At 42.5% G+C, this 27,324-nt stretch overlaps 1 protein-coding gene across 1 annotated transcript; it reads left to right on the top strand.

Annotated features, from left to right (window-relative positions):
• Positions 1-26,638, top strand: LOC115116771 (collagen alpha-1(XIX) chain). The gene is made up of 9 exons (XM_065022812.1): positions 1-178; positions 1,269-1,393; positions 2,844-2,924; positions 3,570-3,669; positions 16,365-16,488; positions 16,902-17,177; positions 21,219-21,299; positions 24,161-24,328; positions 25,060-26,638. Exons 2-9 carry the CDS (start codon positions 1,306-1,308, stop codon positions 25,156-25,158), a joined length of 1,017 nt encoding a protein of 338 aa, XP_064878884.1. The 5' UTR covers positions 1-178; positions 1,269-1,305; the 3' UTR covers positions 25,159-26,638.
• Positions 26,639-27,324: the final 686 nt, after the last annotated feature.

The following is a 27,324-nucleotide window of genomic DNA, read 5'->3' as shown; positions in this document are numbered from 1 at the left end:
GGGTCAGTCAGTCGGTGCGACTAATAAGGACACGAGGATCTAGTAAGAGATCCCATTCTCACTTTTATTTCTTTACAAGTGTACTTTGGATTAGCAACCGACTATTTTTCCAAACATGCGTTCATAAACGTTCATGGATTAATGCGTTTTTATGCTGGAGGAAACTTTCTCACCAATTGTAAGTAGACCGGTTTGGTTTGATATTCATAATTTACAGGTTGAATAATAATGGCTGCTTGAAATCCTCCTCTGTAATGCCATGTATCGATACGAACTTATAAGTAGGGGTCCTTGGTTAGTGCGTCTAGCCTTGTCGTAGTTTGGCACTTTAGTGGTTTTGCGCACAGCTTTAGTTCATGTTCTGGAACTTGTCTGTCTTTACGGGACGGCTTCAGTCACTCGAAATGATGTATGAACATTCCGTTATGTTCGTGTAAATAGGCTATACTGTGTGTAACACTTGTGTAGCATGCAGTTTGTCCATATGCTCGCAATAACCGTATTAGGCTGCAGTGAACGGAATGCATAATTACGCGTAATTTGGTAAGTATATTTAATGATTGAGGAGCCTTGAAAATGTGAAAATATGAATACCGCATAAATGGAATACACTACCATGGAATGTCTGGTCCGCTAGTTCCAAACAATCTGAGTTGCAGCTGTGGCGCTTTTCAATGTCCGACAGACATTATCACTGGTTTGAATTGTGAGATTGGCACGTTTGAGGAATTTGGCATCTCTCCATCGAAGTTGTATTTTGTCAGTTGGCATCATGCGCGTGATCTCATCTCACTATGAACGTGATCTGTGTCATACTGTCCCGGGACAGTTATGTTCAGGTTCAAATTCATAATTTAGACTAGTTCTACATAGCCGACCCCATTCTATTTGTTTCAGTTTGGTATAGCCTACAAAGCGTGACTCTTCTGTTTAGCCTATTTTCCTGGTGATATGATTGCGCCATAATAACGCAGCAACTCTTGCAGTGGACCTGTCGCACCTTGCTCTCACGCCTTCAGTTGAGGTCTGCAGCGGAGCATTGGTTATTTTCAACTGTGATACGACACACATTACATTTGCAGTACACACTTTTCGTTATGTGGTAGAAAAGGCGCATCTCATTTTACAGTTTTCTGTGTAATAGATTACTAATACTTCACATACTTCATTAATATAATTCATTTCAAAACAAATGTATGGAATTCATTCATATGTTACTGTAAGATGTAGGCGTACTATTTGAATAACTAACTTGTGTTTTATTTTAGGTTTTGAAGGAGTATTTTCTCTTGCATCAGAGAAGACATGAGTTGCTTGTTAAAATGGGCAGCTTTCCTCTGGATCGCACAAACCATTCCCTGCACTGTTGGAATGGCATTGAACGAAAGAATAGGTATGTATCTAACACAGGAGGCTGCTGAGGGGAGGACCATAATAATGGCTGGAATGGAGTGAATGGAATGGTACCAAACACATGGAAACCCTGTGATTGATGAGTTAGATACCATTCCATAACAAAATAACATGTTTTATTGTCATAAAACAACATACACCAGGTAGGTCCGGTGAAATGTGTTGTTTTACAGGGTCTCTCATAGTAATAAGCCACCCTTGGAGCAAATTAGGGATCAGTGCCTTGCTCAAGGGCACATCAGCATATTTTTCCCCTTGTCGGCATGGGTATTTCAACTAGTGACTTTCAGTTACTGGCCCAATGCTCTAACTGCTAGGCTACCAATGAGCCACCAACCTCCTGTGGCATGTAAGGACACTGTCACCAACACCAAGATGACTTTGATCTCACAGACACTCTCCTTAGGCTTAGTTTACAGTGGGAAGACATTTTGGGAGCTATGTGGTACACACAGTTTTGGAATGTATATTTCATAGCACGCACTAGGCTAGGCTATGTGGCTGTGCTCAAGATATTGTCTGAAACAGGCAGTATTGTTTACATCCCTTGAAATACATATAGCTAAAAGATAACTACATTACAGGTTGTTGCTACCTGTTTGAGTTGACTTTTGAGTGGTACTAGCACGCCCTTCCAATAACGTTGGGCTAACATTGGTGTTGTCACAGTAGATGATCATGGTCAGATTTGGCAGACAGGAACATGGCAAGTCATTTGTTTGCAGTTTTAGCTACAGTATACGGTCTGGGTCATGTTCAGTTGGCACGAAACTGAAGAAAACCGTCCCAAAAAGACAAACTGGGAAGTGGTATTATTTGAACTTGTCTAATAAGAAACACCCGTTCGTGTTTTCCATTGCTCGATGTTGTGAAACGTTTTGCTACACGACCCCGTAGCCGTGCCCCAGTCTCCAAGAGGAAACATGGCTCAATAGAAAAAGGGTCAAAGTTGAGCCCAGTTATAGTTAGGTCTCTTTCACCACCTCTAATTAACAACACTTCTACATCCCTGTCTGGGCTGTGTTAGGTTGCGGCCCAAATGGCACCCTGTTCCCCATAGGGCACTGGTCAAAATTAGTGCACTATATAAGGAATAGGGTACCATTGGGGATGCGGATGCATCTTAATGAATGGGTGGTAGTGATGACTAACAACCACTGATGTGGTGAGTGACTGAAGTGCCCCTCCACATGGAAAGACACTGGTCACGTCACAGGCTAACTACTATATTGCAGTCCTGCTGTGCACATCAACCAATGGTTATGTGCCAAGTCCTCAATCTCGCTGTCGGATATCAGATCTCAACGTTTTCGTCTTTGATGACTGAAGTGTTGAGAAGGTATTCTGCACTTGTTTGCTGTCTGCATCTTCATTTTTACTTCCATGAATATGAACCTTGTATGGCTGATGATGTTATCCCTGTTTTCTAGACAACTCTAGATGTCCTCCATTGAAAGTAGACAAGGACCTGTTTTCCTACAGTTTAAATGGTCCACAGCCAGAATTCACCGGTAAGAATTACAGTGTTATGGTGTACAAGTTCCTCAATTGAAATAAATCCATCTCTCTCTCAATGGTTACATACCAAATGGCACCCTATTCCCAACATAGTGCACTAATTTTGAACACGGCTCATAGGTCTCATAGGGCTCTGGTCAAAAGTAGTGCACTATATTGAGAATATGGTGCCATTTAGGACACACAAATCTGTTTGGCTCTGATCCAGGGGGGTAATAACGTTCATGTCTCAGACGTGTCGTGAAAAACATGAATATGTTCACAGGTTATGTAACACAGAACAGAAATACTCTGTAATTGAGCCTGCGCTAACAGACGTGCACCAATTTGTTTTAGGGAGCACTGATGGTCAAATCTATTGTCTTTGAAGTAATTATGCATAAATTAACTATATTGTCCCATAGGAATGGATCAAACTGGACAGGAGTTTGATGTAAATCTAGAAAGTCGAGACTCAATCCATGTTGCTGGAGTTTAAAACAACACCTTGTAACACCTAGTGCCAGTTTGCTGAGCACAGATCATCTCCATAGAAAGTGTTTTTATTCCAGCTCAGGACGAGGCTGAATCTATGTCAGTGAAGCAGACTTCCTGAGTTTAAACCAGCCCTTCTCGTCCTGTTGTCTCTTTTCTTTCAGGTTTTGATTTGACAGAAAAGTTTCTCCTGAGAAAGGGGGCAGTGACAGAGGAGCGGCCATCATTCCGGCTGGGGAGCAGCCCCCTCATCAAGCCAACAGAGTGAGTAGTGCCAGGCTGGGCCAGGGGGACACTTGGGTGTGACTGGGGGGTAGTTTCATTACTCTGGCCTCACACTTGTTGAGATAATCACAGATCGAGTCATTCAGATCTCCCCTCACGGGTGTATCCTTCAAACAGTATGCATGACAGCAGTTTTGTTGTTCGCCAAAGCTTGCTAGTATCCATGAAATGGGCGTTATCTCTCTAGTCGCTGAGCGTCAAGTCTGTGTGTTTCCTCTGTTCCCTCTCCTTTCATTGAAACTAACTGCTCACTGATAGCTAGAGGAGGGAGACATCGTACACAGAGTGAGTTGAGATGGGCCTGCTGGGTCAGGGACATCTTGGGTGTGACTAGAAGGTAGTCTGGCCAGGTCTATTTGGGCACTAGTTACTGTACGAGTCTGTCAGTCAGTGTGTGATCATGTTGCTTTGTTTTGGAATTGACTGAAGTCCTGATCCCTCAGGCCATGTGGCTGTGCTCTGTTGGAGCGGTTTCCATTAAGCTCTGGCTTAACAGCATACAGTACAGCACAGGTGTAGGATCTTCATTTGAGCCAGTTTGCTACAGCAGGAGAAGAATCCTGCAGCAACAGGAACATCTGAATCATTATATTGTGGATTATAATGAATGGATGCTTTTTTAGGGGTTGATACATTTTTGTGATAAAGAATAAAGTCTGAAATTTCAAAGTGGAAATTTCAAACTTCAGAATCCTTTTAAAATATCAAATGCACTACACGTTCTAGTTCTCCTGCAACAGGGTGATCAAGTTAAGATCTAACATCTGTAGGTTGTGTACTAATGATCAAGCTAATGGCCGCGTAGTGTTCTTTACTTGAGATAATTGGAATTGCCAGTCAGAGTAGAGGCTGTGTGACTGAACACTTTATTGAAACAGGCTCTGGCTTTAGGAGATATACTATAGAGACACGAGAGTAGGCTTACATGAATGTACTAATGGACTTTTACTACATTAAGTGTACTAGTGGTTATACTAATGGATGCATTGTGCTTTACTTGAGCTACTGTAAGTCAAAGATAAATATATGTTGGTGGTTTGTATTATGTGAGAACCAGAGGTGAGGTCATGGACGTGCTGGGGTTTATAGTCTATCATGAGAGATATTACCTCAAGCGAACCACCTGATTCGGTTCTGTTTGTCCAGCTTGTTCCAATGGATCTCTATAGACTCTGAAGGAGAGACATACTGCACAACATTCACAGAGTTGTTTAGAGAGTTTATCCACCTATTAAATGGACAAACTCACTCACATAAATCAGTCCCCCACATGGCATAGACTGGCCTGGGATTTGAAAACAAGCCAGGATGATATCTGATTTCCGTTGCAGCAAACAAATATTTTCTCAGGGTGTAGGTTTGTCCGCCTCCTGTTCAGCTGATATGTGGAATAAACTGAGGTTCCACGCTGGCTCACTGCAGGATGACATCTCGTGTCATCAAGAGAGAGAGATCAGAAAGAGAGAGAGAGACAGAAAGGATACCCGAGAGAGAGGGACCAGAAAATGAGAGACCAGAGAGAGAGACCAGAGAGACAGAAAGAGATACCAGAGAGACCAGAAAGAGAGAGACCAGAAAGATATACCAGAGAGAGAGAACAGAGAAAGACAGACAGAGAGAGACCAGAAAGAGAGAGAGAGAGAGAGAGATAGCAGAGAGAGAGACCAGAAAGAGAGAGACCAGAAAGAGGGAGACCAGAAAGAGAGAGAGAGACCAGGGAGAGAGAGAAAGATATGCAAGAGAGAGAGAGAGAGAGAGAGAGAGAGAGAGAGAGAGAGAGAGAGAGAAACCAGAAAGAGAGAGACCAGAGAGGGGGAGACCAGAAAGAGAGAAAGAGAGACCAGAGAGAGATAGAGAGAGACCAGAAAGAAAGCGAGAGAGACCAGAAAGAAAGAGAGAGATGCCAGAGAGAGATAGCTGAAAGAGAGGGAGGGAGGGAGGGAAAGAGAGAAAAAGAGAGAGGGAGGGAGAGAGAGACATGGGGTGAACCCTGATCCAGCCTACACAGATAATTCCATGTGCTTTGGTTAACAAGGGCAAACCGAGATGGACTACGCTACTGCAAGACGTGTAGAATAATTTGTACAGAATATTGATATACATTCTGATTTGAGGGAGGACCATTTTTTTACTCAAGGGTAAAGATAGCCACCGCTGGTGGCTATAGCTTGAAAGGGTGCGTCCCAAACGGCACTGTATTACCTACAGACCTGGGCAAAGGTAGTGCACTATATAGGGAATAGAGTACCATTTGGGACGACCCTGCTATGTATGTATGGCCTCCCGGTGATGTTTAAGGTGCATGGTTTTTTGAAAAGCCATTTTAATAGATTGTCTAGAGATGAAGGACTAAGTCATATTGATTTAAGGTCAACAGCAGGGGGGGAAACAGTGTCACACCTGTAAATGATTTGTATGTGTAGAGACCTGGTCATGTGATATACTACCGTGGTGTATATACAGGTATATGATGCTACTGTGGTATATATACAGGTATATGATGCTACTGTGGTATATATACAGGTATATGATGCTACTGTGGTATATATACAGGTATATGATGCTACTGTGGTATATATACAGGTATATGATGCTACTGTGGTATATATACAGGTATATGATGCTACTGTGGTATATATACAGGTATATGATGCTACTGTGGTATATATACAGGTATATGATGCTACCGTGGTGTATATACAGGTATATGATGCTACTGTGGTATATATACAGGTATATGATGCTACTGTGGTATATATACAGGTATGTGATGCTACCGTGGTGTATATACAGGTATATGATGCTACTGTGGTATATATACAGGTATATGATGCTACTGTGGTATATATACAGGTATGTGATGCTACCGTGGTATATATACAGGTGTATGATGCTACTGTGGTATATATACAGGTATATGATGCTACGGTGGTATATATACAGGTATATGATACTACTGTGGTATATATACAGGTATATGATGCTACCGTGGTATATATACAGGTATATGATGCTACTGTGGTATATATACAGGTATATGATGCTACCGTGGTATATATACAGGTATATGATGCTACTGTGGTATATATACAGGTATATGATGCTACTGTGGTATATATACAGGTATATGATGCTACTGTGGTATATATACAGGTATATGATGCTACCGTGGTATATATACAGGTATATGATGCTACTGTGGTATATATACAGGTATATGATGCTACTGTGGTATATATACAGGTATATGATGCTACTGTGGTATATATACAGGTATATGATGCTATTGTGGTACATATACAGGTATATGATGCTACTGTGGTATATATACAGGTATATGATGCTACTGTGGTATATATACAGGTATATGATGCTACTGTGGTATATATACAGGTATATGATGCTACTGTGGTATATATACTGGTATGAATTCCTACTTTATGTTTGGACTCCCCCCTACACCCCTCTGAGAGTTAACCTGTGCTGAACATTGGAGTATAGGACTCTTCTTCACTTCTACTTGCTCTGCTCTGTGACAGTCCTGTGTGGCTCAGTTGGTACAGTGTGGTGCTTGCAACACCAGAGTTGTGGGTTTGATTGCCACGGGGGACCAGTATGAACATGTATAGTGCCTTGCGAAAGTATTCGGCCCCCTTGAACTTTGCGACCTTTTGCCACATTTCAGGCTTCAAACATAAAGATATAAAACTGTATTTTTTTGTGAAGAATCAACAACAAGTGGGACACAATCATGAAGTGGAACGACATTTATTGGATATTTCAAACTTTTTTAACAAATCAAAAACTGAAAAATTGGGCGTGCAAAATTATTCAGCCCCTTTATTTTCAGTACAGCAAACTCCCTCCAGAAGTTCAGTGAGGATCTCTGAATGATCCAATGTTGACCTAAATGACTAATGATGATAAATACAATCCACCTGTGTGTAATCAAGTCTCCGTTTAAATGCACCTGCACTGTGATAGTCTCAGAGGTCCGTTAAAAGCGCAGAGAGCATCATGAAGAACAAGGAACACACCAGGCAGGTCCGAGATACTGTTGTGAAGAAGTTTAAAGCCGGATTTGGATACAAAAAGATTTCCCAAGCTTTAAACATCCCAAGGAGCACTGTGCAAGCGATAATATTGAAATGGAAGGAGTATCAGACCACTGCAAATCTACCAAGACCTGGCCGTCCCTCTAAACTTTCATCTCATACAAGGAGAAGACTGATCAGAGATGCAGCCAAGAGGCCCATGATCACTCTGGATGAACTGCAGAGATCTACAGCTGAGGTGGGAGACTCTGTCCATAGGACAACAATCAGTCATATATTGCACAAATCTGGCCTTTATGGAAGAGTGGCAAGAAGAAAGCCATTTCTTAAAGATATCCATAAAAAGTGTTGTTTAAAGTTTGCCACAAGCCACCTGGGAGACACACCAAACATGTGGAAGAAGGTGCTCTGGTCAGATGAAACCAAAATTGAACTTTTTGGCAACAATGCAAAACGTTATTTTTGGCGTAAAAGCAACACAGCTCATCACCCTGAACACACCATCCCCACTGTCAAACATGGTGGTGGCAGCATCATGGTTTGGGCCTGCTTTTCTTCAGCAGGGACAGGGAAGATGGTTAAAATTGATGGGAAGATGGATGGAGCCAAATACAGGACCATTCTGGAAGAAAACCTGATGGAGTCTGCAAAAGACCTGAGTCTGGGACGGAGATTTGTCTTCCAACAAGACAATGATCCAAAACATAAAGCAAAATCTACAATGGAATGGTTAAAAAATAAACATATCCAGGTGTTAGAATGGCAAAGTCAAAGTCCAGACCTGAATCCAATCGAGAATCTGTGGAATGAACTGAAAACTGCTGTTCACAAATGCTCTCCATCCAACCTCACTGAGCTCGAGCTGTTTTGCAAGGAGGAATGGAAAAAAATGTCAGTCTCTCGATGTGTAAAACTGATAGAGACATACTCCAAGCGACTTACAGCTGTAATCGCAGCAAAAGGTGGTGCTACAAAGTATTAACTTAAGGGGGCTGAATAATTTTGCACGCCCAATTTTTCAGTTTTTGATTTGTTAAAAAAGTTTGAAATATCCAATAAATGTCGTTCCACTTCATGATTGTGTCCCACTTGTTGTTGATTCTTCACAAAAAAATACAGTTTTATATCTTTATGTTTGAAGCCTGAAATGTGGCAAAAGGTCGCAAAGTTCAAGGGGGCCGAATACTTTCGCAAGGCACTGTATGTACTCACTACTGTAAGTCTCTCTGGTTAAGAGTGTCTGCTAAATGACTACAATGTAACCTGTTTGTTTTTTACTGCAGAGACTCATGTGGAATCATCAGTAGAACTGGAATGATAAGCAGTATTCACATTATATAGGATCTTATCAAATGAAAGTGTGTAACAACGAGATGTCTATGAGATGGATGGACGATACCCCGCACGTTTAGTGGCAGCAGTGGGACGGTTTCCCCAGCTGGTTTAGGAAGACCAGTGCTTTTCACAATATCCATTGTTCCATCCGTATGGTTTTGGCTTTGCTAAAGAACGACCTGACCTGTCGTCCTCCTGGGGAAGACAAGACGCAGGATATTCTTTGTGTTTTACAGTACATTACACAACTGTAAACACACACACTCACTGTCCTGTCCTCTCTGGTCAGTGAGAGGAATCACTGAGGCAACATGTTTCTCCAGCCAGTCCCTGTATATCCTCTTCCTCCTCTATGGCCTGGGCTGGCCTGCTGTGCCTGAACCTGTTGGAAGGAGATCAGAGTGAAGGAAGACAGAGAAACAGAGAGAGAAAGGGAGAGTGAGAGAGGGAGGGAGGGGAGGGGAGGGGAGGGGGAGGAAAGAGACTGACAGACAGACAGACAGATAAATGGGAGGGGGGAAGGGGGAGAGAGAGATCGATGCTGAGAGAGATAAAGCGGGAGAAGAAAAGAGCTCAAGAGAGAGAGAGCGAGAGATAGAGAGGGGGTGAGAAAGAGGGGGAAGAGAGAAGGGAGAGGGAAGAGAGTGTGTGTGAGAGGGGAGAGGGGTGAGAAAGAGGGGGAAGAGAGAAGGGAGAGGGAAGATAGTGTGTGTGAGAGGGGAGAGGGGGTGAGAAAGAGGGGGAAGAGAGACGGGAGAGGGAAGAGAGTGTGTGAGAGGGGGAGAGGGGGTGAGAAAGAGGGGGAAGAGAGAAGGGAGAGGGAAGAGAGAGTGTGAGGGGGTGAGAAAGAGGGGGAAGAGAGAAGGGAGAGGGAAGAGAGTGTGTGTGAGAGGGGGAGAGAGAGGGGGAAGAGAGAAGGGAGAGGGAAGAGAGTGTGTGTGAGAGGGGAGAGAGAGGGGAAGAGAGAAGGGAGAGGGAAGAGAGTGTGTGTGTGAGAGGGGGAGAGAGAGGGCGAGGGAAGAGAGTGTGTGTGAGAGGGGGAGAGAGAGGGCGAGACACCGCATTCATCCAATTATCTGAGTACTTTGACAGGTGATGTTGCCTGTCAGCTGGGAGGTCCGGTGGAGGGGGACTTGAGAAGGAGGTAGGGGGGACAGCATGAGGTGCAGAGGACCTCCCCTTTCTCCCCTTTCCTTCCTCCTCCCCTTTCCTCCCCTCCTCCCCTCCTCCCTTTCCTTCCCCCTACCACCACAACCTCCAAACATCTCTCTCTTTACTCAGGAAAGGCAGAGGGGCTCGACTTTCTGGGCCTGGTTAATGTTCTGTCCATCTGGCAGCTCCCAGGCCAAACTGATACTTACCCAGAGTAGGATCTCTCCTCTCTTAGTGGACTGATTGTGTGATTAATACTGTTCCACAGAGATGGAGGGATCTCTCCTCTCTTAGTGGACTGATTGTGTGATTAATACAGTTCCACAGAGATGGAGGGATCTCTCCTCTCTTAGTGGACTGTGTGATTGTACATTGTGTCTGTATGCCAAGCTCAATGACAGGTTCTGGAGTTCAAAATGAAATCAAGTACCACTGCTGTCTGTCTGTCTGTCTGTCTGTCTGTCTGTCTGTCTGTCTGTCTGTCTGTCTGTCTGTCTGTCTGTCTGTCTGTCTGTCTGTCTGTCTGTCTGTCTGCCTGTCTGTCTGTCTGCCTGTCTATCTGTGGTGCTGTCTGTATGTGGTGGTGTCTGTCTGTCTGTCTGTCTGTCTGTCTGTCTGTCTGTCTGTCTGTCTGTCTGTCTGTCTGTCTGTCTGTCTGTCTGTGGTGGTGTCTGTCTGTCTGTCTGTCTGTCTGTCTGTCTGTCTGTCTGTCTGTCTGTCTGTCTGTCTGTCTGTCTGTCTGTCTGTCTGTCTGTCTGTCTGTCTGTCTGTCTGTCTGTGGTGCTGTATGTCTGTGGTGCACACACTATTTTGTATGTTGGTGCTATGTCAGTGAGTTATGGATGGTGCTACTGGATGGTTGTGTTGTTGTCTATTCATGAGTGGGTTTGGAGGTGTTCCATTTCTATATCTGTGTGTATCTGTAGTGTAAGTCTCACTGTGTTACTGTATTCTGCCCTGTAATGTTAGTCTTAGTGTGTTACTGTATTCTGCCCTGTGATATAAGTATGTGTGTTACTGTATTCTACCTTGTAATGTTAGTCTTAGTGTGTTATTGTTTTATGCCCTGTAATGTTAGTCTCAGTGTGTTACTGAATTCTGCCCTGTAATGTTAGTCTCAGTGTGTTACTGTATTCTGCCCTGTAATATAAGTCTCAGTGTGTTACTGTAGTCTATCCTGTAATGTAAGTCTCAGTGTGTTACTGTATTCTGCCCTGTAATATAAGTTTGTGTGTTATTGTATTCTACCCTGTAATATAAGTCTCAGTGTGTTACTGTAATCTATCCTATAATGTAAGTCTCAGTGTGTTACTGTAATCTACCCTGTAGTGTTAGTCTCAGTGTGTTACTGTAATCTATCCTATAATGTAAGTCTCAGTGTGTTACTGTATTCTACCCTGTAATGTTAGTCTCAGTGTGTTACTGTAATCTACCCTGTAGTGTTAGTCTCAGTGTGTTACTGTAATCTATCCTATAATGTAAGTCTCAGTGTGTTACTGTATTCTACCCTGTAATGTAAGTCTCAGTGTGTTACTGTATTCTACCCTGTAATGTAAGTCTCAGTGTGTTACTGTAATCTATCCTATAATGTAAGTCTCAGTGTGTTACTGTATTCTACCCTGTAATGTAAGTCTCAGTGTGTTACTGTATTCTACCCTGTAATGTAAGTCTCAGTGTGTTACTGTAATCTATCCTATAATGTAAGTCTCAGTGTGTTACTGTATTCTACCCTGTAATGTAAGTCTCAGTGTGTTACTGTATTCTACCCTGTAATGTAAGTACAATTTCTATCTTTCTTTTTAACTTTCTTTTTATCTCTCTCAATATTCTGTCTCTTATGATACCACTGAACACATCAGTGAAATTGCAAATTCATTGTTTCCAACTGGGGTTATTCTCTCGCTCTCTGTATTCTCTCTTTCTATTCTTTGTTCTCTCTCTGTATTCTCTCTTTCTATTCTTTGTTCTCTCTCTCTATTCTCTCTTTCTATTCTTTGTTCTCTCTCTCTATTCTCTCTTTCTATTCTTTGTTCTCTCTCTCTATTCTCTCTTTCTATTCTTTGTTCTCTCTCTCTATTCTCTCTTTCTATTCTTTGTTCTCTCTCTCTATTCTCTCTTTCTATTCTTTGTTCTCTCTCTGTATTCTCTCTTTCTATTCTTTGTTCTCTCTCTCTATTCCACCCACACACTTTTGAGTTTGAAAGAAAGTGCTTGTGTTCACACTTTCTTTGATTGTTTGCATATTCATAGTCTATGCATCAACGAGGTAACATATTCGTTCCGAGCTTGATCTGGTTGTGCTTCTTGTTTGTTTCTTGAACACGAGCTGACGATGCAAGTCATTTTGGAATCCATGATTAGATTTCTGTCAGACTCACTTTGTCAAAGAGTGAAAGAAGAGGACAAATAAAATAGTTTTCAGAAAGTTTTGTCACTAAAGTGGTACCTTGTTTCTACCCACAACCCCCCAGCAGTAAGAGGGAAACATTTTTAAATCAATATTTTGACGGTCAATCTTTTTGTAGGTGAATGAGAAATATTCATCAAATGAAACACTTCTAGACCAGAGGCTAAAACAAAGGGTCCTAGTTTTGAACTAGAGGATTCATAGACAGGTACCACTGGAAAGTCACCACTGGAAAGGAACCACTAGACAGGCACCACTAGACAGGCACCACTAGACAGGCACCACTGGACAGGCACCACTGGACAGGCACCACTAGACAGGCACCACTGGACAGGTACCACTGGACAGGCAGTACTGGACAGGCACCACTGGACAAGGAACCACTGGACAGGCACCACTGGACAGGCACCACTAGACAGGCACCACTAGACAGGCACCACTGGACAGGCAGCACTAGACAGGCACCACTGGACAGGCACCACTGGACAGGCACCACTAGACAGGCACCACTAGACAGGCACCACTAGACAGGCACCACTAGACAGGCACCACTGGACAGGCACCACTAGACAGGCACCACTAGACTGGCACAACTGGACAGGTACCACTAGACAGGCACCACTGGACAGGCACCACTAGACAGGCACCACTAGACTGGCACAACTGGACTGGCACCACTAGACAGGCACCACTAGACAGGCACCACTGGACAGGCACCACTAGACAGGCACCACTGGACAGGCACCACTGGACAGGCACCACTAGACAGGCACCACTGGACAGGTACCACTGGACAGGCAGCACTGGACAGGCACCACTGGACAAGGAACCACTGGACAGACACCACTGGACAGGCACCACTAGACAGGCACCACTGGACAGGCACCACTGGACAGGCACCACTGGACAGGCACCACTAGACTGGCACCACTAGACAGGCACCACTGGACAGGCACCACTAGACAGGCACCACTAGACAGGCACCACTTGACAGGTACCACTAGACAGGCACCACTGGACAGGCACCACTAGACAGGCACCACTAGACTGGCACAACTGGACTGGCACCACTAGACAGGCACCACTAGACAGGCACCACTTGACAGGTACCACTAGACAGGCACCACTGGACAGGCACCACTGGACAGGCACCACTAGACTGGCACAACTGGACAGGCACCACTAGACTGGCACAACTGGACTGGCATTCAGAAAGGAGAGGACTTGGGGGGGAAAGCAAACGCTGTTCAAAAACCAACTCCACTTGATAGGAGCATGTGTTTGAGCCTCAGATGGTAAGCTGTGGAGGAGGGCGGGTGCGGGGTGGTGTCAGTAACGTATAACCCTTGACCTCTAACCCTTAGGGTTCAAGTGTTCCAGTGTAGATAATGTGTGTAAATGACCTCAACAGGCTCATTTACACACACTAACATTAGATAGAAATACAGTGGCTTGTGAATGTATTCACCCTCCTTGGCATTTTTCCTATTTGGTTGCCTTACACCCTGGAATTAAAATAGATTTGTGGGGGGGTTGTATCATTTGTTTTACACAACATGCATACCACTTTGAAGATGCACAAGGGTTTCATAGCAAAGGGGGTGAATACGTACGTACGCACACACCACTTTTCAGTTTTTTTTAAAACAAGTTATTTTTTTCATTTTCACTTCACTCATTTGGACTATTTTGTGTATGTCCATTACATAAAATTCAGATAAAAATGGACTTAAATTTCAGGTTGTAAGGCAACAAAATAGGAAAAATGCCAAGAGGGGTGAATACTTTTGCAAGGTCCTGCACCGTGAAGAACAGCTCTCCCCTGGAGAACAGATTGCAGCTCAGTGAGACCTGTGATATTAAAGGTTCGATGGAAATTAAAAGTACATGTTTTAGACCCCTCTCTGGGTTCAATTAGTCTAATTCCTTCAATGTATCTCTCTCCTTATTCCGTACACATAACTATCCCACTGGGAACACATTGGTTGAATCAGTATTGTTTTCACCAACGTGGAATAGATGTGGAATTGCCGTCTGTGCCCAGATGGGATCTCTGCTGTTTTATGCAGGAATTCCAAATCATTCTTTTAGGTGGAATCTCAGGGAATAAACCTCTAGCTTTATGAATAGTCCTGCTCATCTCTCTCCGTTGAATTGCAATATAAATGTTCTCTTTTTGCCCCAAGGCGACGATTCACCTTCCCAGTCTCTCTCTTTCTCTCGCCTACCCTCAGAAAGCATTTGATCTTTCTGTGGCTTTAACCTCGCTGCATATATATTTTAATCGTATGCTGTGTCAACGTTCTGTGAGAATTCAAGGGACACACAAGGCAGGAGGGGTATGTCTCTGAGAGAATAGGTCATGAGCTATGAAGAGGAGAACTAATTTCCGGCCTATCTGAAGTGAGCTTAGTCTCTCGCTTACTCTTTAGTTACCTCTCTCTCTCTCTCCTCCCTTTCTCTGTGTCGCTTGCTGAATGTCTCTCTCCATCTCCCCCACCTCTCTCTCTCTCTCTCTCTCCCTTCCTTCCTTGATCTCTCTCTCCATCTCTATTCCACTCTCTCTGTTGTCCTCTCCTCTCTCTCTTTCTCTCCCCATGTCTTCGAATGGCCTTGTCATTGCATCATTGTGATTTCTGCTAAACTTGAAAGATTGTGTTTCTGGTGCTTCACTTTTAGCTGTTAATGCATTACTATAGTCTAATCTGAGTCCCAGGTTCAGTTTGAGGGGTTAAAGTGTTGATTCAACAGGATGGAAATAGGAAATAGGAGGAGAGAAGTATCAGTGAAGAAATGGAAGAGGAATAGTGTTAGTGTTTCTGTAATGAATGAGGTTTCATCTACAGTGGGGGAGAACAAGTATTTGATACACTGCCGATTTTGCAGGTTTTCCTACTTACAAAGCATGTAGAGGTCTGTAATTTTTTTTCATAGGTACACTTCAACTGTGAGAGACGGAATGTAAAACAAAAATCCAGAAAATCACATTGTATCATTTTTAAGTAATTAATTTGCATTTTATTGCTCCCCACTGTATGTTGGTGGTACCATCCCCATTACATTCAGTGTTCACAATGTGCTAGAAATGTTCTGCCAGCAGTGTTGAGCTGAAACGTCTGGGTTAACAAACATATCGCCTTGTCTTCTTTGTTACCATTTTGCATTTTCTCTTTATAACAATGTTTTCTTTCTAAGCTATATACTGTAGTATACTGTAGTATACTATATACTGTAGTTAGCCATGGTCTTGTGTTTTCTAGTCTAGACCTGTATGTGAAGTAAGAGGAATGTAATTGAAGTTTGAATAACTGATTATTCGATTTGGAATGACAGGGATGCTGAATGTAATCTGGCTGATGAATCATGTTTGGCATAAAATTCTAGCTTTATATGTAAGCGGCCATTTTGTGCTAGGGGGCTATAGAAGAACGTTGTCAAGTGATTCAAGTTGATTGGTTTTCTTACTACACAGTCATAGAAAGCTATAAGACATCCAGCATGATTATTCTTATTCATTCTGAATGTTTATTTTTGACAGTCCATTTTGCAAATTTAAATGCTAATTTTATGGGTAAAATCTTCTACGTCAGCTATTAATGCTCTTCCAACCAAGACTGAAAGTTCGAAACAATATTTTCACTGTTAGGCCCATTGTTAAGTTTCATATATTTTTGTGATTCAATTTCACAATATGCAGCTCGAACAATGTACATTTTTTATTTCAGATTGGTGTTCCCCAATGGTCTGTCCAGTGAATATTCTCTAGTTACCACCTTCCGGCTGAGGAAAACCACTAAGAAAGACCGCTGGTATCTGTGGCAGATATTCGACCAGACGGGGGGTACCCAGGTAGGTCTGAGTGTCCACTATAAGGATATTCATGATGTCTGGATGTATAGCATTGAATTGGGTTTGGATCTATATTGATTTATTGGTTGGTTGATTGACTGATCAGTCGATCGCTCACTCACTCTGCCAGTTCGCCCAGCAGGTCAGTCGGTCCATCGGCTGGTTGGATGGTAGGTCCGTTGGCTGGTAGGTCAGTCAAGTCGGTGGGCCGTGTGGTCAGTAGGTCGGTCTGTCGGTTGGTTAACCATTGGTTAATTGATCAACGTTTTCATGCCATGACTGATGCTTGTATCTACCATGACCCTGATGGTAATGGTAATGAATGGAAGGCAACACTTTACCGGCAGGTATAAAGCTTTATAACTTGTTATGAGACAATATAATGTCTTAATGTCCTCCGGCTCTATCTTCAGGTGTCTGTAGTGTTGGACGGTGCTAAACGAGCAGTGGAGTTCTCAGCCCGGGGCCTTCTGAAGAACAGCCTCCACTACACCTTTAAGAGCCGAGACCTGCACACCCTGTTTGACCGCCAATGGCACAAGCTGGGTGTGGCGGTCCAGAGCAGCATCGTCTCCGTTTACATGGACTGTAAACTAATAGAGAGGAGGCTGACAGACGAGAAGGATGAAATCGACCCCAGCGGATATACGCTGATTACAACCCGGGTGGAGGATGGACGGCCTGTAGATGTACGTTTAGGCCTAAAGCCACAATCTGGAAATATAACCGTTCTGAAATTCATAGACGGAGCATGACTGACAGTCCATGAGATCGACATTATACTTTTAAACATACAGTAACTATATATGGTTGCCTTCAAGGGCAATGTCTAGAAGGGTCCCAGCAAACCGGAAACATTCCCAGAACATTAGCTAAGATTCCCATTAAGTTCTAGTTAGGGTTTTATCTAACCCTGGATAATAACATCCTTTTGATAACAAAATATTTTATTTTTCAAAAATATTTTAATGAAATTTTGTTGGAATATTCTCCTAACATTCACTAAAATGTTGTGCACAACACCTGTAACAATCATCACAGAACATTCCTCAATAGTTCTCATTGGGCTTCCAGGTAATGAAATAATTTAATTAATAAATAAATAAATTTCCCAGCAAACCAAAATTGGCTCTGTGAAAGTTCCCAGAACATTTGTTAGGTTGTCGCAAATGTTCTTGTTACACAAAAGCGGTCCATTCATGGTGATGAATGTTTAACATTTGCCTGATGTTGCGAGAGCATTCCTACAACACATTTAGCCTGTTCGTTAAAGGTTTCCAGAATGTTTCATTAGGTTGTGGGAACAGTCTGGTGGGATCATTGAGGGTTGTCGTGTCTTTGGCTATGCCGGATTAAGTGATATGACATACTATTCTATAAAATCCTTTCTTCGTAATTAATATTACCTGATTGAGCTAATCATGTAAATGTAATTAACTAGAAAGTCGGGGCACCATGAAATAATATTTATAGAGCTGTTATCTTCCGAATAAACTCTTAAAGACCTAGTAATATTTTACATCAATAGCAGTCAATATTAATCGTCACCTTATTTCAGTCTCATCTGAAAGTTGTAAATTCTTGGTTATCTTCACGAACCCTGGCTTACAAGTTGAATCAGCAATACAAAATTGGGTTTAACTATTTATTTACTAAATATCTAACTAATCACACAGAATTACATATACACAGAATGAATCATACATTGATTACAAATGATGTCATAAAGGATAACGTCCCTAGCGGACGGAACAGATATGACAGCTGGTTACACAAAGGACGGGGGTTGGGTTTGAGTGAAAGAGCGGGAAGATTTGAAGAACAATCGTCCTCGGAACAGGAGGTTACATTTTCGTCAAGGCTTTATATCGTAAAATATGAAAACCCAAATATCTAATTTGGAAGCTAAAATTACATGTAATCTTTTCACAAATAATTGTATATTTAAACATTTGAATTGCACAACAATTCCATGTGAATCTGATAACTATAATGTGTAGACTTTCCCAGATACTGTTTAGGTCGTCCTGTCATCAGTCATAATGTCTCAGATGACAACCGAACTGACATCATATTCATGAAGTACCAACGCATATTTTCAACTGGTTCTATTACCGAAATATGGTTCCTTTCCTTTCCTCTCTATGAGTCAAGAGATAGGCAAGGGAGAAAGGTATTTATGGGGGGAGGTCATAAACCTTACCCACAGGTAACGTTCTCCTAACATTCACTAAAAGGTTACCCACAGGCCAACGTCATGACAGGGTACATCACAAAATATATGTTCCCAAAACAACAAACTGTCCAGTTATGTAGATGATTCTACAATGTTTCTTTTGGGGTACAAAACACATTCACCTGATGTTACAAGGATGATCCCAGGTGGTAAGGGTAGGCAACAACACATCTGCCACGCTGATCCTCAACAAGGGGGACCCTCAGGGGTGCATGCTTGGTCCCCACCTGTACTCCCCGTTCACCCAAGATTGCATGGCCATGCACGATTCCAAAACCATCATCATGGGAATGGCGCCGCAGGGGATGGCTGCCATTTTACAGGCTTCTAACCAACTGTGTTATTTTGTGTGTTTTTTCGCATTGTTTGTAACTTATTTTGCACATAATGTTGCTGGACCACGACACAGATTTTATACAGTTGGCTGGGTTTTCCATGCATCGGCAGGACAGAACAGATACGTCTGGTAAGATGAATAACAGCTGGTGTCTAATATTAAAGAGGTCTCAAGGTATTGCTCGCCTGAGGGAGAGTACCTCATGATAAGCTGTAGACCACACTATCTACCAAGAGAGATTTCATCTATATTTTCCCTAGCTATCTATTTACCACAACAAACCGATGCTGGCACTAAGACAGCACTTAATGAACTGTATAAGGCAATAAGCAAACAAGAAAATGCTCATCTAGAAGCGGCGCTCCTAGTGGCCGGGGACTTTAATGCAGGCAATCCTTTTTACCTCATTTCTACCATTATGTCATATGTGCAACCAGAGGAAAAAAAAAAAACTCTAGACCACCTTTGCTCCATACACAGAGATGCATTCAAAACTCTGCCTCACCCTCCATTTGGCAAATCTGATTATAATTATATCCTTCTGATTCCTGCTTACAAGCAAAAACTAAAGCAGGAAGTACCAGTGACTCGCTCAACACGGAAGTAGTCAGATGACGCGGATGCTACGCTACAGGACTGTTTTGCTAGCACAGACTGGAATATTTTCCGGGATTCATCCAATGGCATTAAGGAGAATACCACCTCAGTCACCGGATTCATCAATAAGTGCATCAACGACGTCGTCCCCACAGTGTCAGTACGTACATTTCCCAACCAGAAATCATGGATTACAGGCAACATCCTCATGAGCTAAAGGCTAGAGCTGCTGCTTTCAAGGAGCGGGACACAAATCCAGACGCTTATGAGAAATCCCGCTTGCCCTCAGACAAACCATCAATCAGGCAAAGCGTGAATACAGGACTAAGATTGAATCCTACTACACCTGCTCTGATGCTCGTTGGATGTGGCAGGGCTTGTAAACTATTACGGACTACAAATGGAAACTGGACAGCTGTGTGATCACGTTGTCCATAGCTGATGTGAGCAAGACCCTTAAACAGATGTTGCTCACATCGGAAAGGCTAGATTACCTTGACGTGTACTCAGAGCATGCACGGACCAACTGGCAAGTGTCTTCACTGACATTTTCAACCTCTGACCGAGTCTGTAATACCTACATGTTTGAAGCAGACCACCATAGTCCCTGTGTCCAAGAAAGTGAAGGTAACCTGCATAAATGACTACCGAACTGTTGCACTCACGTCGATAGCCATGAAGTGCTTAGAAAGGCTGGTCATGGCTCACATCAACACCATCATCCCAGCAACACTAGCCTCATTCCAATTCGCGTACAGCCCCAACAGATCCACAGATGATGCAATCTCAATCGCACTCCTCACTGCTCTTTCCCACCTGAGAAAAGGAATACCTATGTGAGAATGCTGTTCATTGACTACAGCTCAGCTTTCAACACCATAGTGCCCATAAAGCTCATCACTAAGCTAAGGACCCTGGGACTAACAACTCCCTCTGCAACTGGATCCTGGACTTCCTGACGGGCCTGTTGTATTCGGGCGCATGTGACAAATAACATTTTATGTGGTAACTGAATGTTTGCATAACTGGACAGTTTTTGTGTTTGGGAACATATCTCTTGACCAGTCAGTGTTACCACAATCTAATGAAATATTCTTGGAACCTATAAAGAACAGAGGAAATGTGTTCTGGGAACGTACTTGTAATATCTCATGTTTTTTGCACCCTTAAAGAACCATTCTAGAAGCGGAGGCCCAACTGGACAGCTTTTGTGTTTGGGGAACATATCTTTTGTGATGTCCCCAAAAGTTCCCACCAGACTGTTCCCACAACCTAATGAAACATTCTGGGAACCTGTTAAAGAACTTGAAGAAAGATCTTGAATGTTCTTGAAGCATCAGGCAAATGTTTTATACAAGCATTCTAAAAGAACATTTGCCGCGAACAAACAAATGTTCTGGGAACTTTCACAGAACCGATTTTGGTTTGCTGGGGTTGGTTAGTTTCGGTCAAAGAAACAAGTTTCATATTTCAAAATATACATTGTTAGCATTTTAAAAAGTTAGTTTTTCTCTATATCTGAATCATCATAATGTCCCTAACAGATGTCTTTCTCTCCAGATCGAACTGCAACAAATCCTGATCTACTGTGACCCATACCTGGCTGAGATGGAGAACTGCTGTGAGCAGGCAGGATCTACGGTAAAATATTTTACACTCCTTTTATGTACAGTACACATTTTAGGACATACATGAGACCTTCGACGTGGCTTGATATACAGTAGAGCAGGGTTATTAAATTCTTACCCTATGAATTCCGGAGTACTTCTAGTTCTCTGTTCTATCTGATAATTAATTGCACCCACCTGCTTTCCCAGATCTAAATCAGTCCCAGATTATGTTTTTTAAATAAAAATATATATTTATCTGTTATTTTACCAGGTAAGTTGACTGAGAACACGTTCTCATTTACAGCAACGACCTGGGGAATAGTTAGGGGGATGAATGAGTGAGGGGAGTGGAGGGGGGTGAATGAGCCAATTGTAAGAGGGGAATATATATTTTTAAAGCAGTGGAACTGGCTTCTTGGTCGATATTTAAATTTAAGGGCAATATGTAACATAATCTGGTTGAGTTGTGTTTGTCCTTCTTGAAAACTACCCAACTGAAGGATGTTTCTTCCATAGGGGACATCTTATCCAAATTACTGTGCATATCTTTGTGACAGCTGCTGATGTAAAACAGGATTTATCAATACATTTGATTGATAGATTGATAGATAGATATTCTTCTGTTAGATCATATTGCAGACCAGGTCAATGGAGAGTGACCTTACAGACTGTGGATGAATCCCAAATAGCACCCTATTCCCAGTATAGTGCACTACGTTTGACCAGAGCCCATAGGAAAAAGCGTGCAATTTGGACTGCTAACTGTGTTTAAAAGGAGAAGTGACCTTTGACATTTTGACAGTTAGGCCTACATGTATTCATAACCATGTTGTCATCTCAGTGAGTGTTGGGTTATGTTGATTCAATGTGCTAGGTCACATGTGGTCTATATGGTTGGAAATAGTGTGTTTCAGTGACCTCTCACCTTTGGCCTCTGACAGTTATAATATATATCCATAACCAGGATGTTATCTCAGTGTGCATTGAGTTTCAGTATTGGGGCTCAGTCAATATGGTAGGAAATAATGTATTGGCATTGAAAACCTTAAGTATTGTCCTTTCCTCATTCCCCTGGGACAGTCATCTAGTTCCACAGTAATTAAGGTATCTCACTGGGTCAATGAATCATTGGACATTAACTGATTATAAATACGGTAGTGGTACTGTACTGTTATTACATTTCAGACTATTTGAGAACTGCATTTCAACATGTGTTGTATTATAATTGTCTGGTTTCCTATACCCAAATTAAGCCTACTCCTAAACTAAATAGCACTTTCAATGGAGATTTTACATTGCTTTCTAGACCAAAATTCTGTCTAGCCCTGGACTCAAGTTCAAGTGAACTAGAAAACATAATTGAATAACAACATGAAATGATTAGGCTTAAGGTGGTTCCAGGAAACTGGCCCTTAAATAGCAGAGTAATGTGTCTAAACAGTGGACATATATAAAATAGTCCAAATTGGTGAAGTGAAATAAAATGTAAAACTTGTTTCAAACAATAAAAAAAATTTAAAAAACTGAAAAGTGGTGCGTGTATATGTAGTCAGCCCCTAAATAAGATCTGGTGCAACCAGTTACCTTCAGAACTAATTAACAAATTAAATTAAGTCCACCTGTGTGCAAGTGCCACATGATCTGTCACATGATCTCAGTATATGTACACCTGTTCTGAAAGGCCCCAGAGTCTGCAACATGACGAAGCAAGAGGCACCACCAAGCAAGCGGCACCATGAAGACCAAGGAGCTCCAAACAGGTCAGGGAGTGGAGAAGTACAGATCAGGGTTCGGTTATAAAAATCCATTATTATAAAATGGAAAGAATATGGCACTACAACAAACCTGCCAAGAGAGGGCCGCCCACCAAAACTCACAGACCAGGCAAGGAGGGAATTAATCAGAGATGCAACAAAGACACCAAAGATAATCCTGAAGGAGCTGCAAAGCTCCTCAACGGAGATTGGAGTATCTGTCCATAGGACCACTTTAAGCCATACATTCCACAGAGCTGGGCTTTACGGAAGAGTGGCCAGAAAAAGACATTGCTTAAAGAAAAATAAGGAAGCACGTTTGGTGTTCGCCAAAAGGCACGTGGGAGACTCCCCAAACATATGGAAGAAGGTACTCTGGTCAGACAAGACTAAAATTGAGCTTTTTTGGCCATTAAGGAAAACGCTATGTCTGGCACAAACACAAAACCTCTCATCACCCCGAGAACACCACAGTGAAGCACGATGGTGGCAGCATCATGCTGTGGGGATGTTTTCATCGGCAGGACCTGGGAAACTGGTCAGATATGAAGGAATGATGGATGGCGCTAAATACAGGGCCATTTTTTTTAGAGAAACCTGTTTCAGTCTTCCAGAGATTTGAGACTGGTACGGAGGTTCACCTTCCAGCAGGACAATGACCTTAAGCATACTGCTAAAGCAACAATTGAGTGATTTAAGGGGAAACATTTACATGTCTTGGAATGGACTTGTCAAAGTCCAGACCTCAATCCAATTGAGAATCTGTGGTATGACTTTGTACACCAACGGAATCCATCCAACTTGAAGGAGCTGGAGCAGTTTTGCCTTAAAGAATAGGCAACAATCTCAGTGGCTAGATAGAGACATACCCCAAGAGACTTGCAGCTGTAATTGCTGCAAAAGGTGGCTCTACAAAGTATTGACTTTGGGGGGGAATAGTAATGAATGCTCAAGTTTTCTGTTTTATTGTCTTATTTTGTGTTTGTTTCACAATAAAAAATATTTTGCATCTTCAAAGTGGTAGGCATGTCGTGTGAATCAAATGATACAACCCCCCCAAAAATCTATTTTAATTCCAGGTTGTAAGGCAACAGAATAGTAAAAATCCCAACTGTAAATCTTTGTATTGATCCTACAGTGTGAGCCTAGCAGGGAGGGCCCTGGTGCTGGAGGGGTGACTCCCAATCCCTTGGATACAGATGGAGCAGGCCAGCTCCCCCGGATGCTCTCCCAGCCCGTCCAGCCAGCTCGGGTCCAGCGGGTCCAGCATTCCAGCAGTGACAGATGTCAATGTTCAGCAGAGAAGGTACAGTCCATAGAAATATCCTGCGTCCCAAACAGCACTCTATTCTCTGTTTTGTGCAATACTTTTGACCAAGGCCAATAGGGAATAGGGTGCCATTGTATTCGATAAACATTTTTAGTAAAAGTATGAATTTCAGCACCCTTTGGAAGGACTTCTTGTTGTACAGGACTAAAATAGGTACAGGTAAGCGTTTTCAGAACGTCAAGTATCGACTGGTGGCAACTCAATGTTGTTGCTAGCAAATCGTGCGACCACTTATCAATACTCAACTCAACCTCGATATAGGAGATCGGAGATGAACAATCCTCAGCTGCATACAATATGTCCAAACAGCAAATATAATCCTAATGGGTTTTAGTGTTCTGTTCTAATGGAACCATGCATTCAGATATCCCACTGCTGACACCAAATGTATTAAACAAGAAAATAAATACCAAATTAAAGCACATTTATGCCAATGGGTTTTCTTGGATGCCAACCAAAGGCAGGAAATAAAAGCTTATTAGCAGTAATTTGGCACAAATATGTAGTTGCTTTGTTTGAGGCATGGCCGCTATCTCCAGAGGTGGTTCCACTAATGTCCATGGAAGTGTTCTGACAGCAGACTTCAGACAGAGGGGTACCTTGGGGAATTTCTCATGTCTTTGGGGAGTTTTTAATGTGTGGACGGACAGTCATTAGCAAGCTAGTTCAGGTAAATTACATCAATTAAATGTTCTTGTTCTTTGTAGGGTGATCAAGGTCTACCAGGCTTGGCAGGACTTCCAGGACAGAAAGGCGATCAAGGAGACAAGGTAAAGGAGATGTTGAATATCTATCTGGCTCAATAAATACCATCATGACTGTGCAAGTGTACCTGTAGAATTCAGTTACAATTCTAACAGAGATAAAGCTGTTGTGTTTCCTTAGTTACATATTTCAGGGAGAGAGACAAAGACGGAGACGGAGAAAAGACAGACAGAGACAGAGAAAAGACAGACAGAGACAGAGAAAAGACAGACAGAGAAAAGACAGACAGAGAAAAGACAGACAGAGAAAAGACAAACAGAGAAAAGACAGACAGAGAAAAGACAGACAGAGAAAAGACAGACAGAGACAGAGAAAAGACAGACAGAGAAAAGACAGACAGAGAAAAGACAGACAGAGAAAAGACAGACAGAGACAGAGAAAAGACAGACGGAGACAGAGAAAAGACAGACAGAGACAGAGAAAAGACAGACAGAGACAGAGAAAAGACAGACAGAGACAGAGAAAAGACAGACAGAGAAAAGACAGACAGAGACAGAGAAAAGACAAACAGAGAAAAGACAGACAGAGACAGAGAAAAGACAAACAGAGAAAAGACAGACAGAGAAAAGACAGACAGAGACAGAGATGGAGACAGACAGAGACGGAGGCAGACAGAGACGGAGGCAGACAGAGACGGAGGCAGACAGAGACGGAGACAAAGAAAAGACAGACATAGAAAAGACAGACACAGACGGAGACAGAAATAAGGAAATATGTCCTGTATTGTGTGTTATCCTCCGTGATTTAACAATGGAAATATGTCCCAGACTGTATTGTGTGTTATCCTCCATGATTTAACAATGGAAATATGTCCCAGACTGTATTGCGTGTTATCCTCCATGATTTAACAATGGAAATAAGTCCCAGACTGTATTGCGTGTTATCCTCCATGATTTAACAATGGAAATAAGTCCCAGACAGAATCAACTAAAGTAATAGAACGAGCATGAAATTCAGATTCCCCCTGTCCTTTTACAATATATAACCATCAGTATCAGTTCAACATTTCATTTGCTACGTGTTTCAAGCCTTGAAATCAGACACAAACAAGTAGAGGTGGCTCTCCATTACGCCTCTCCATTGTTTTTTTGTGAAATTGTGCGAACTCAAAAATAATGTGGTGCGTTATGGGATTCCACATCGCTCTGAAGCCTTTGAAGTGGCTATCGGAGGGTCTAATACACCCTCCATAATTTTCACTCCCTCAGCATAGGGACACTTGTGTATATGGCATATGAGCGTGTGAATTCACAAATGGAGGGCTGAGGGCCGAAGGGACTGACAGAAAGAGAGAGAGAAGAAGAACCAGTGTGTTTGACAGAAAGAGAGAGAGAGAAGAGTCAGTGTGTTTGACAGAAAGAGAGAGAGAAGAGCCAGTGTGTTTGACAGAAAGAGAGAGAGAGAAGAGTCAGTGTGTTTGACAGAAAGAGAGAGAGAAGTGCCAGTGTGTCTGACAGAAAGAAAGAGAGAGAAGAGCCAGTGTGTTTGACAGAAAGAGAGAGAGAGAAGAGTCAGTGTGTTTGACAGAAAGAGAGAGAGAAGTGCCAGTGTGTCTGGCAGAAAGAAAGAGAGAGAAGAGCCAGTGCATTTGACAGAGAGAGAGGAGTGCCAGTGTGTTTGACAGAAAGAGAGAGAGAGAAGAGTCAGTGTGTTTGACAGAAAGAGAGAGAGAGAAGAGTCAGTGTGTTTGGCAGAAAGAGAGAGAAGTGCCAGTGTGTTTGACAGAAAGAGAGAGAGAGAAGAGTCAGTGTGTTTGACAGAAAGAGAGAGAGAGAGGAGGAGCCAGTGTGTTTGACAGAAAGAGAGAGAGAGAAGAGTCAGTGTGTTTGACAGAAAGAGAGAGAGAGAAGAAGAGCCAGTGTGTTTGACAGAAAGAGAGAGTAAAGAAGATCCAGTGTGTTTGACAGAAAAAGAGAGAGAAGAAGAGTCAGTGTGTTTGACAGAGAGAGAGAGAGAGAAGAGTCAGTGTGTTTGACAGAAAGAGAGAGAGAGAAGAGTCAGTGTGTTTGACAGAAAGAGAGAGCGAGAAGAGCCAGTGTGTTTGACAGAAAGAGAGAGTAAAGATGATCCAGTGTGTTTGACAGAAAGAGAGAGAGAAGAGCCAGTGTGTTTGACAGAAAGAGAGAGAGAGAGAAGAAGAGCCAGTGTGTTTGACAGAAAGAGAGAGAGAAGAAGAGCCAGTGTGTTTGACAGAAAGAGAGAGTAAA

This window comes from Oncorhynchus nerka, linkage group LG10 (genome assembly GCF_034236695.1).
Source record: "Oncorhynchus nerka isolate Pitt River linkage group LG10, Oner_Uvic_2.0, whole genome shotgun sequence".
NCBI classification, from domain to species: domain Eukaryota; kingdom Metazoa; phylum Chordata; class Actinopteri; order Salmoniformes; family Salmonidae; genus Oncorhynchus; species Oncorhynchus nerka.
The sequence above is the reverse complement of the archived record's forward strand: the minus strand, read 5'-3'. Positions and strand labels throughout refer to the sequence as shown.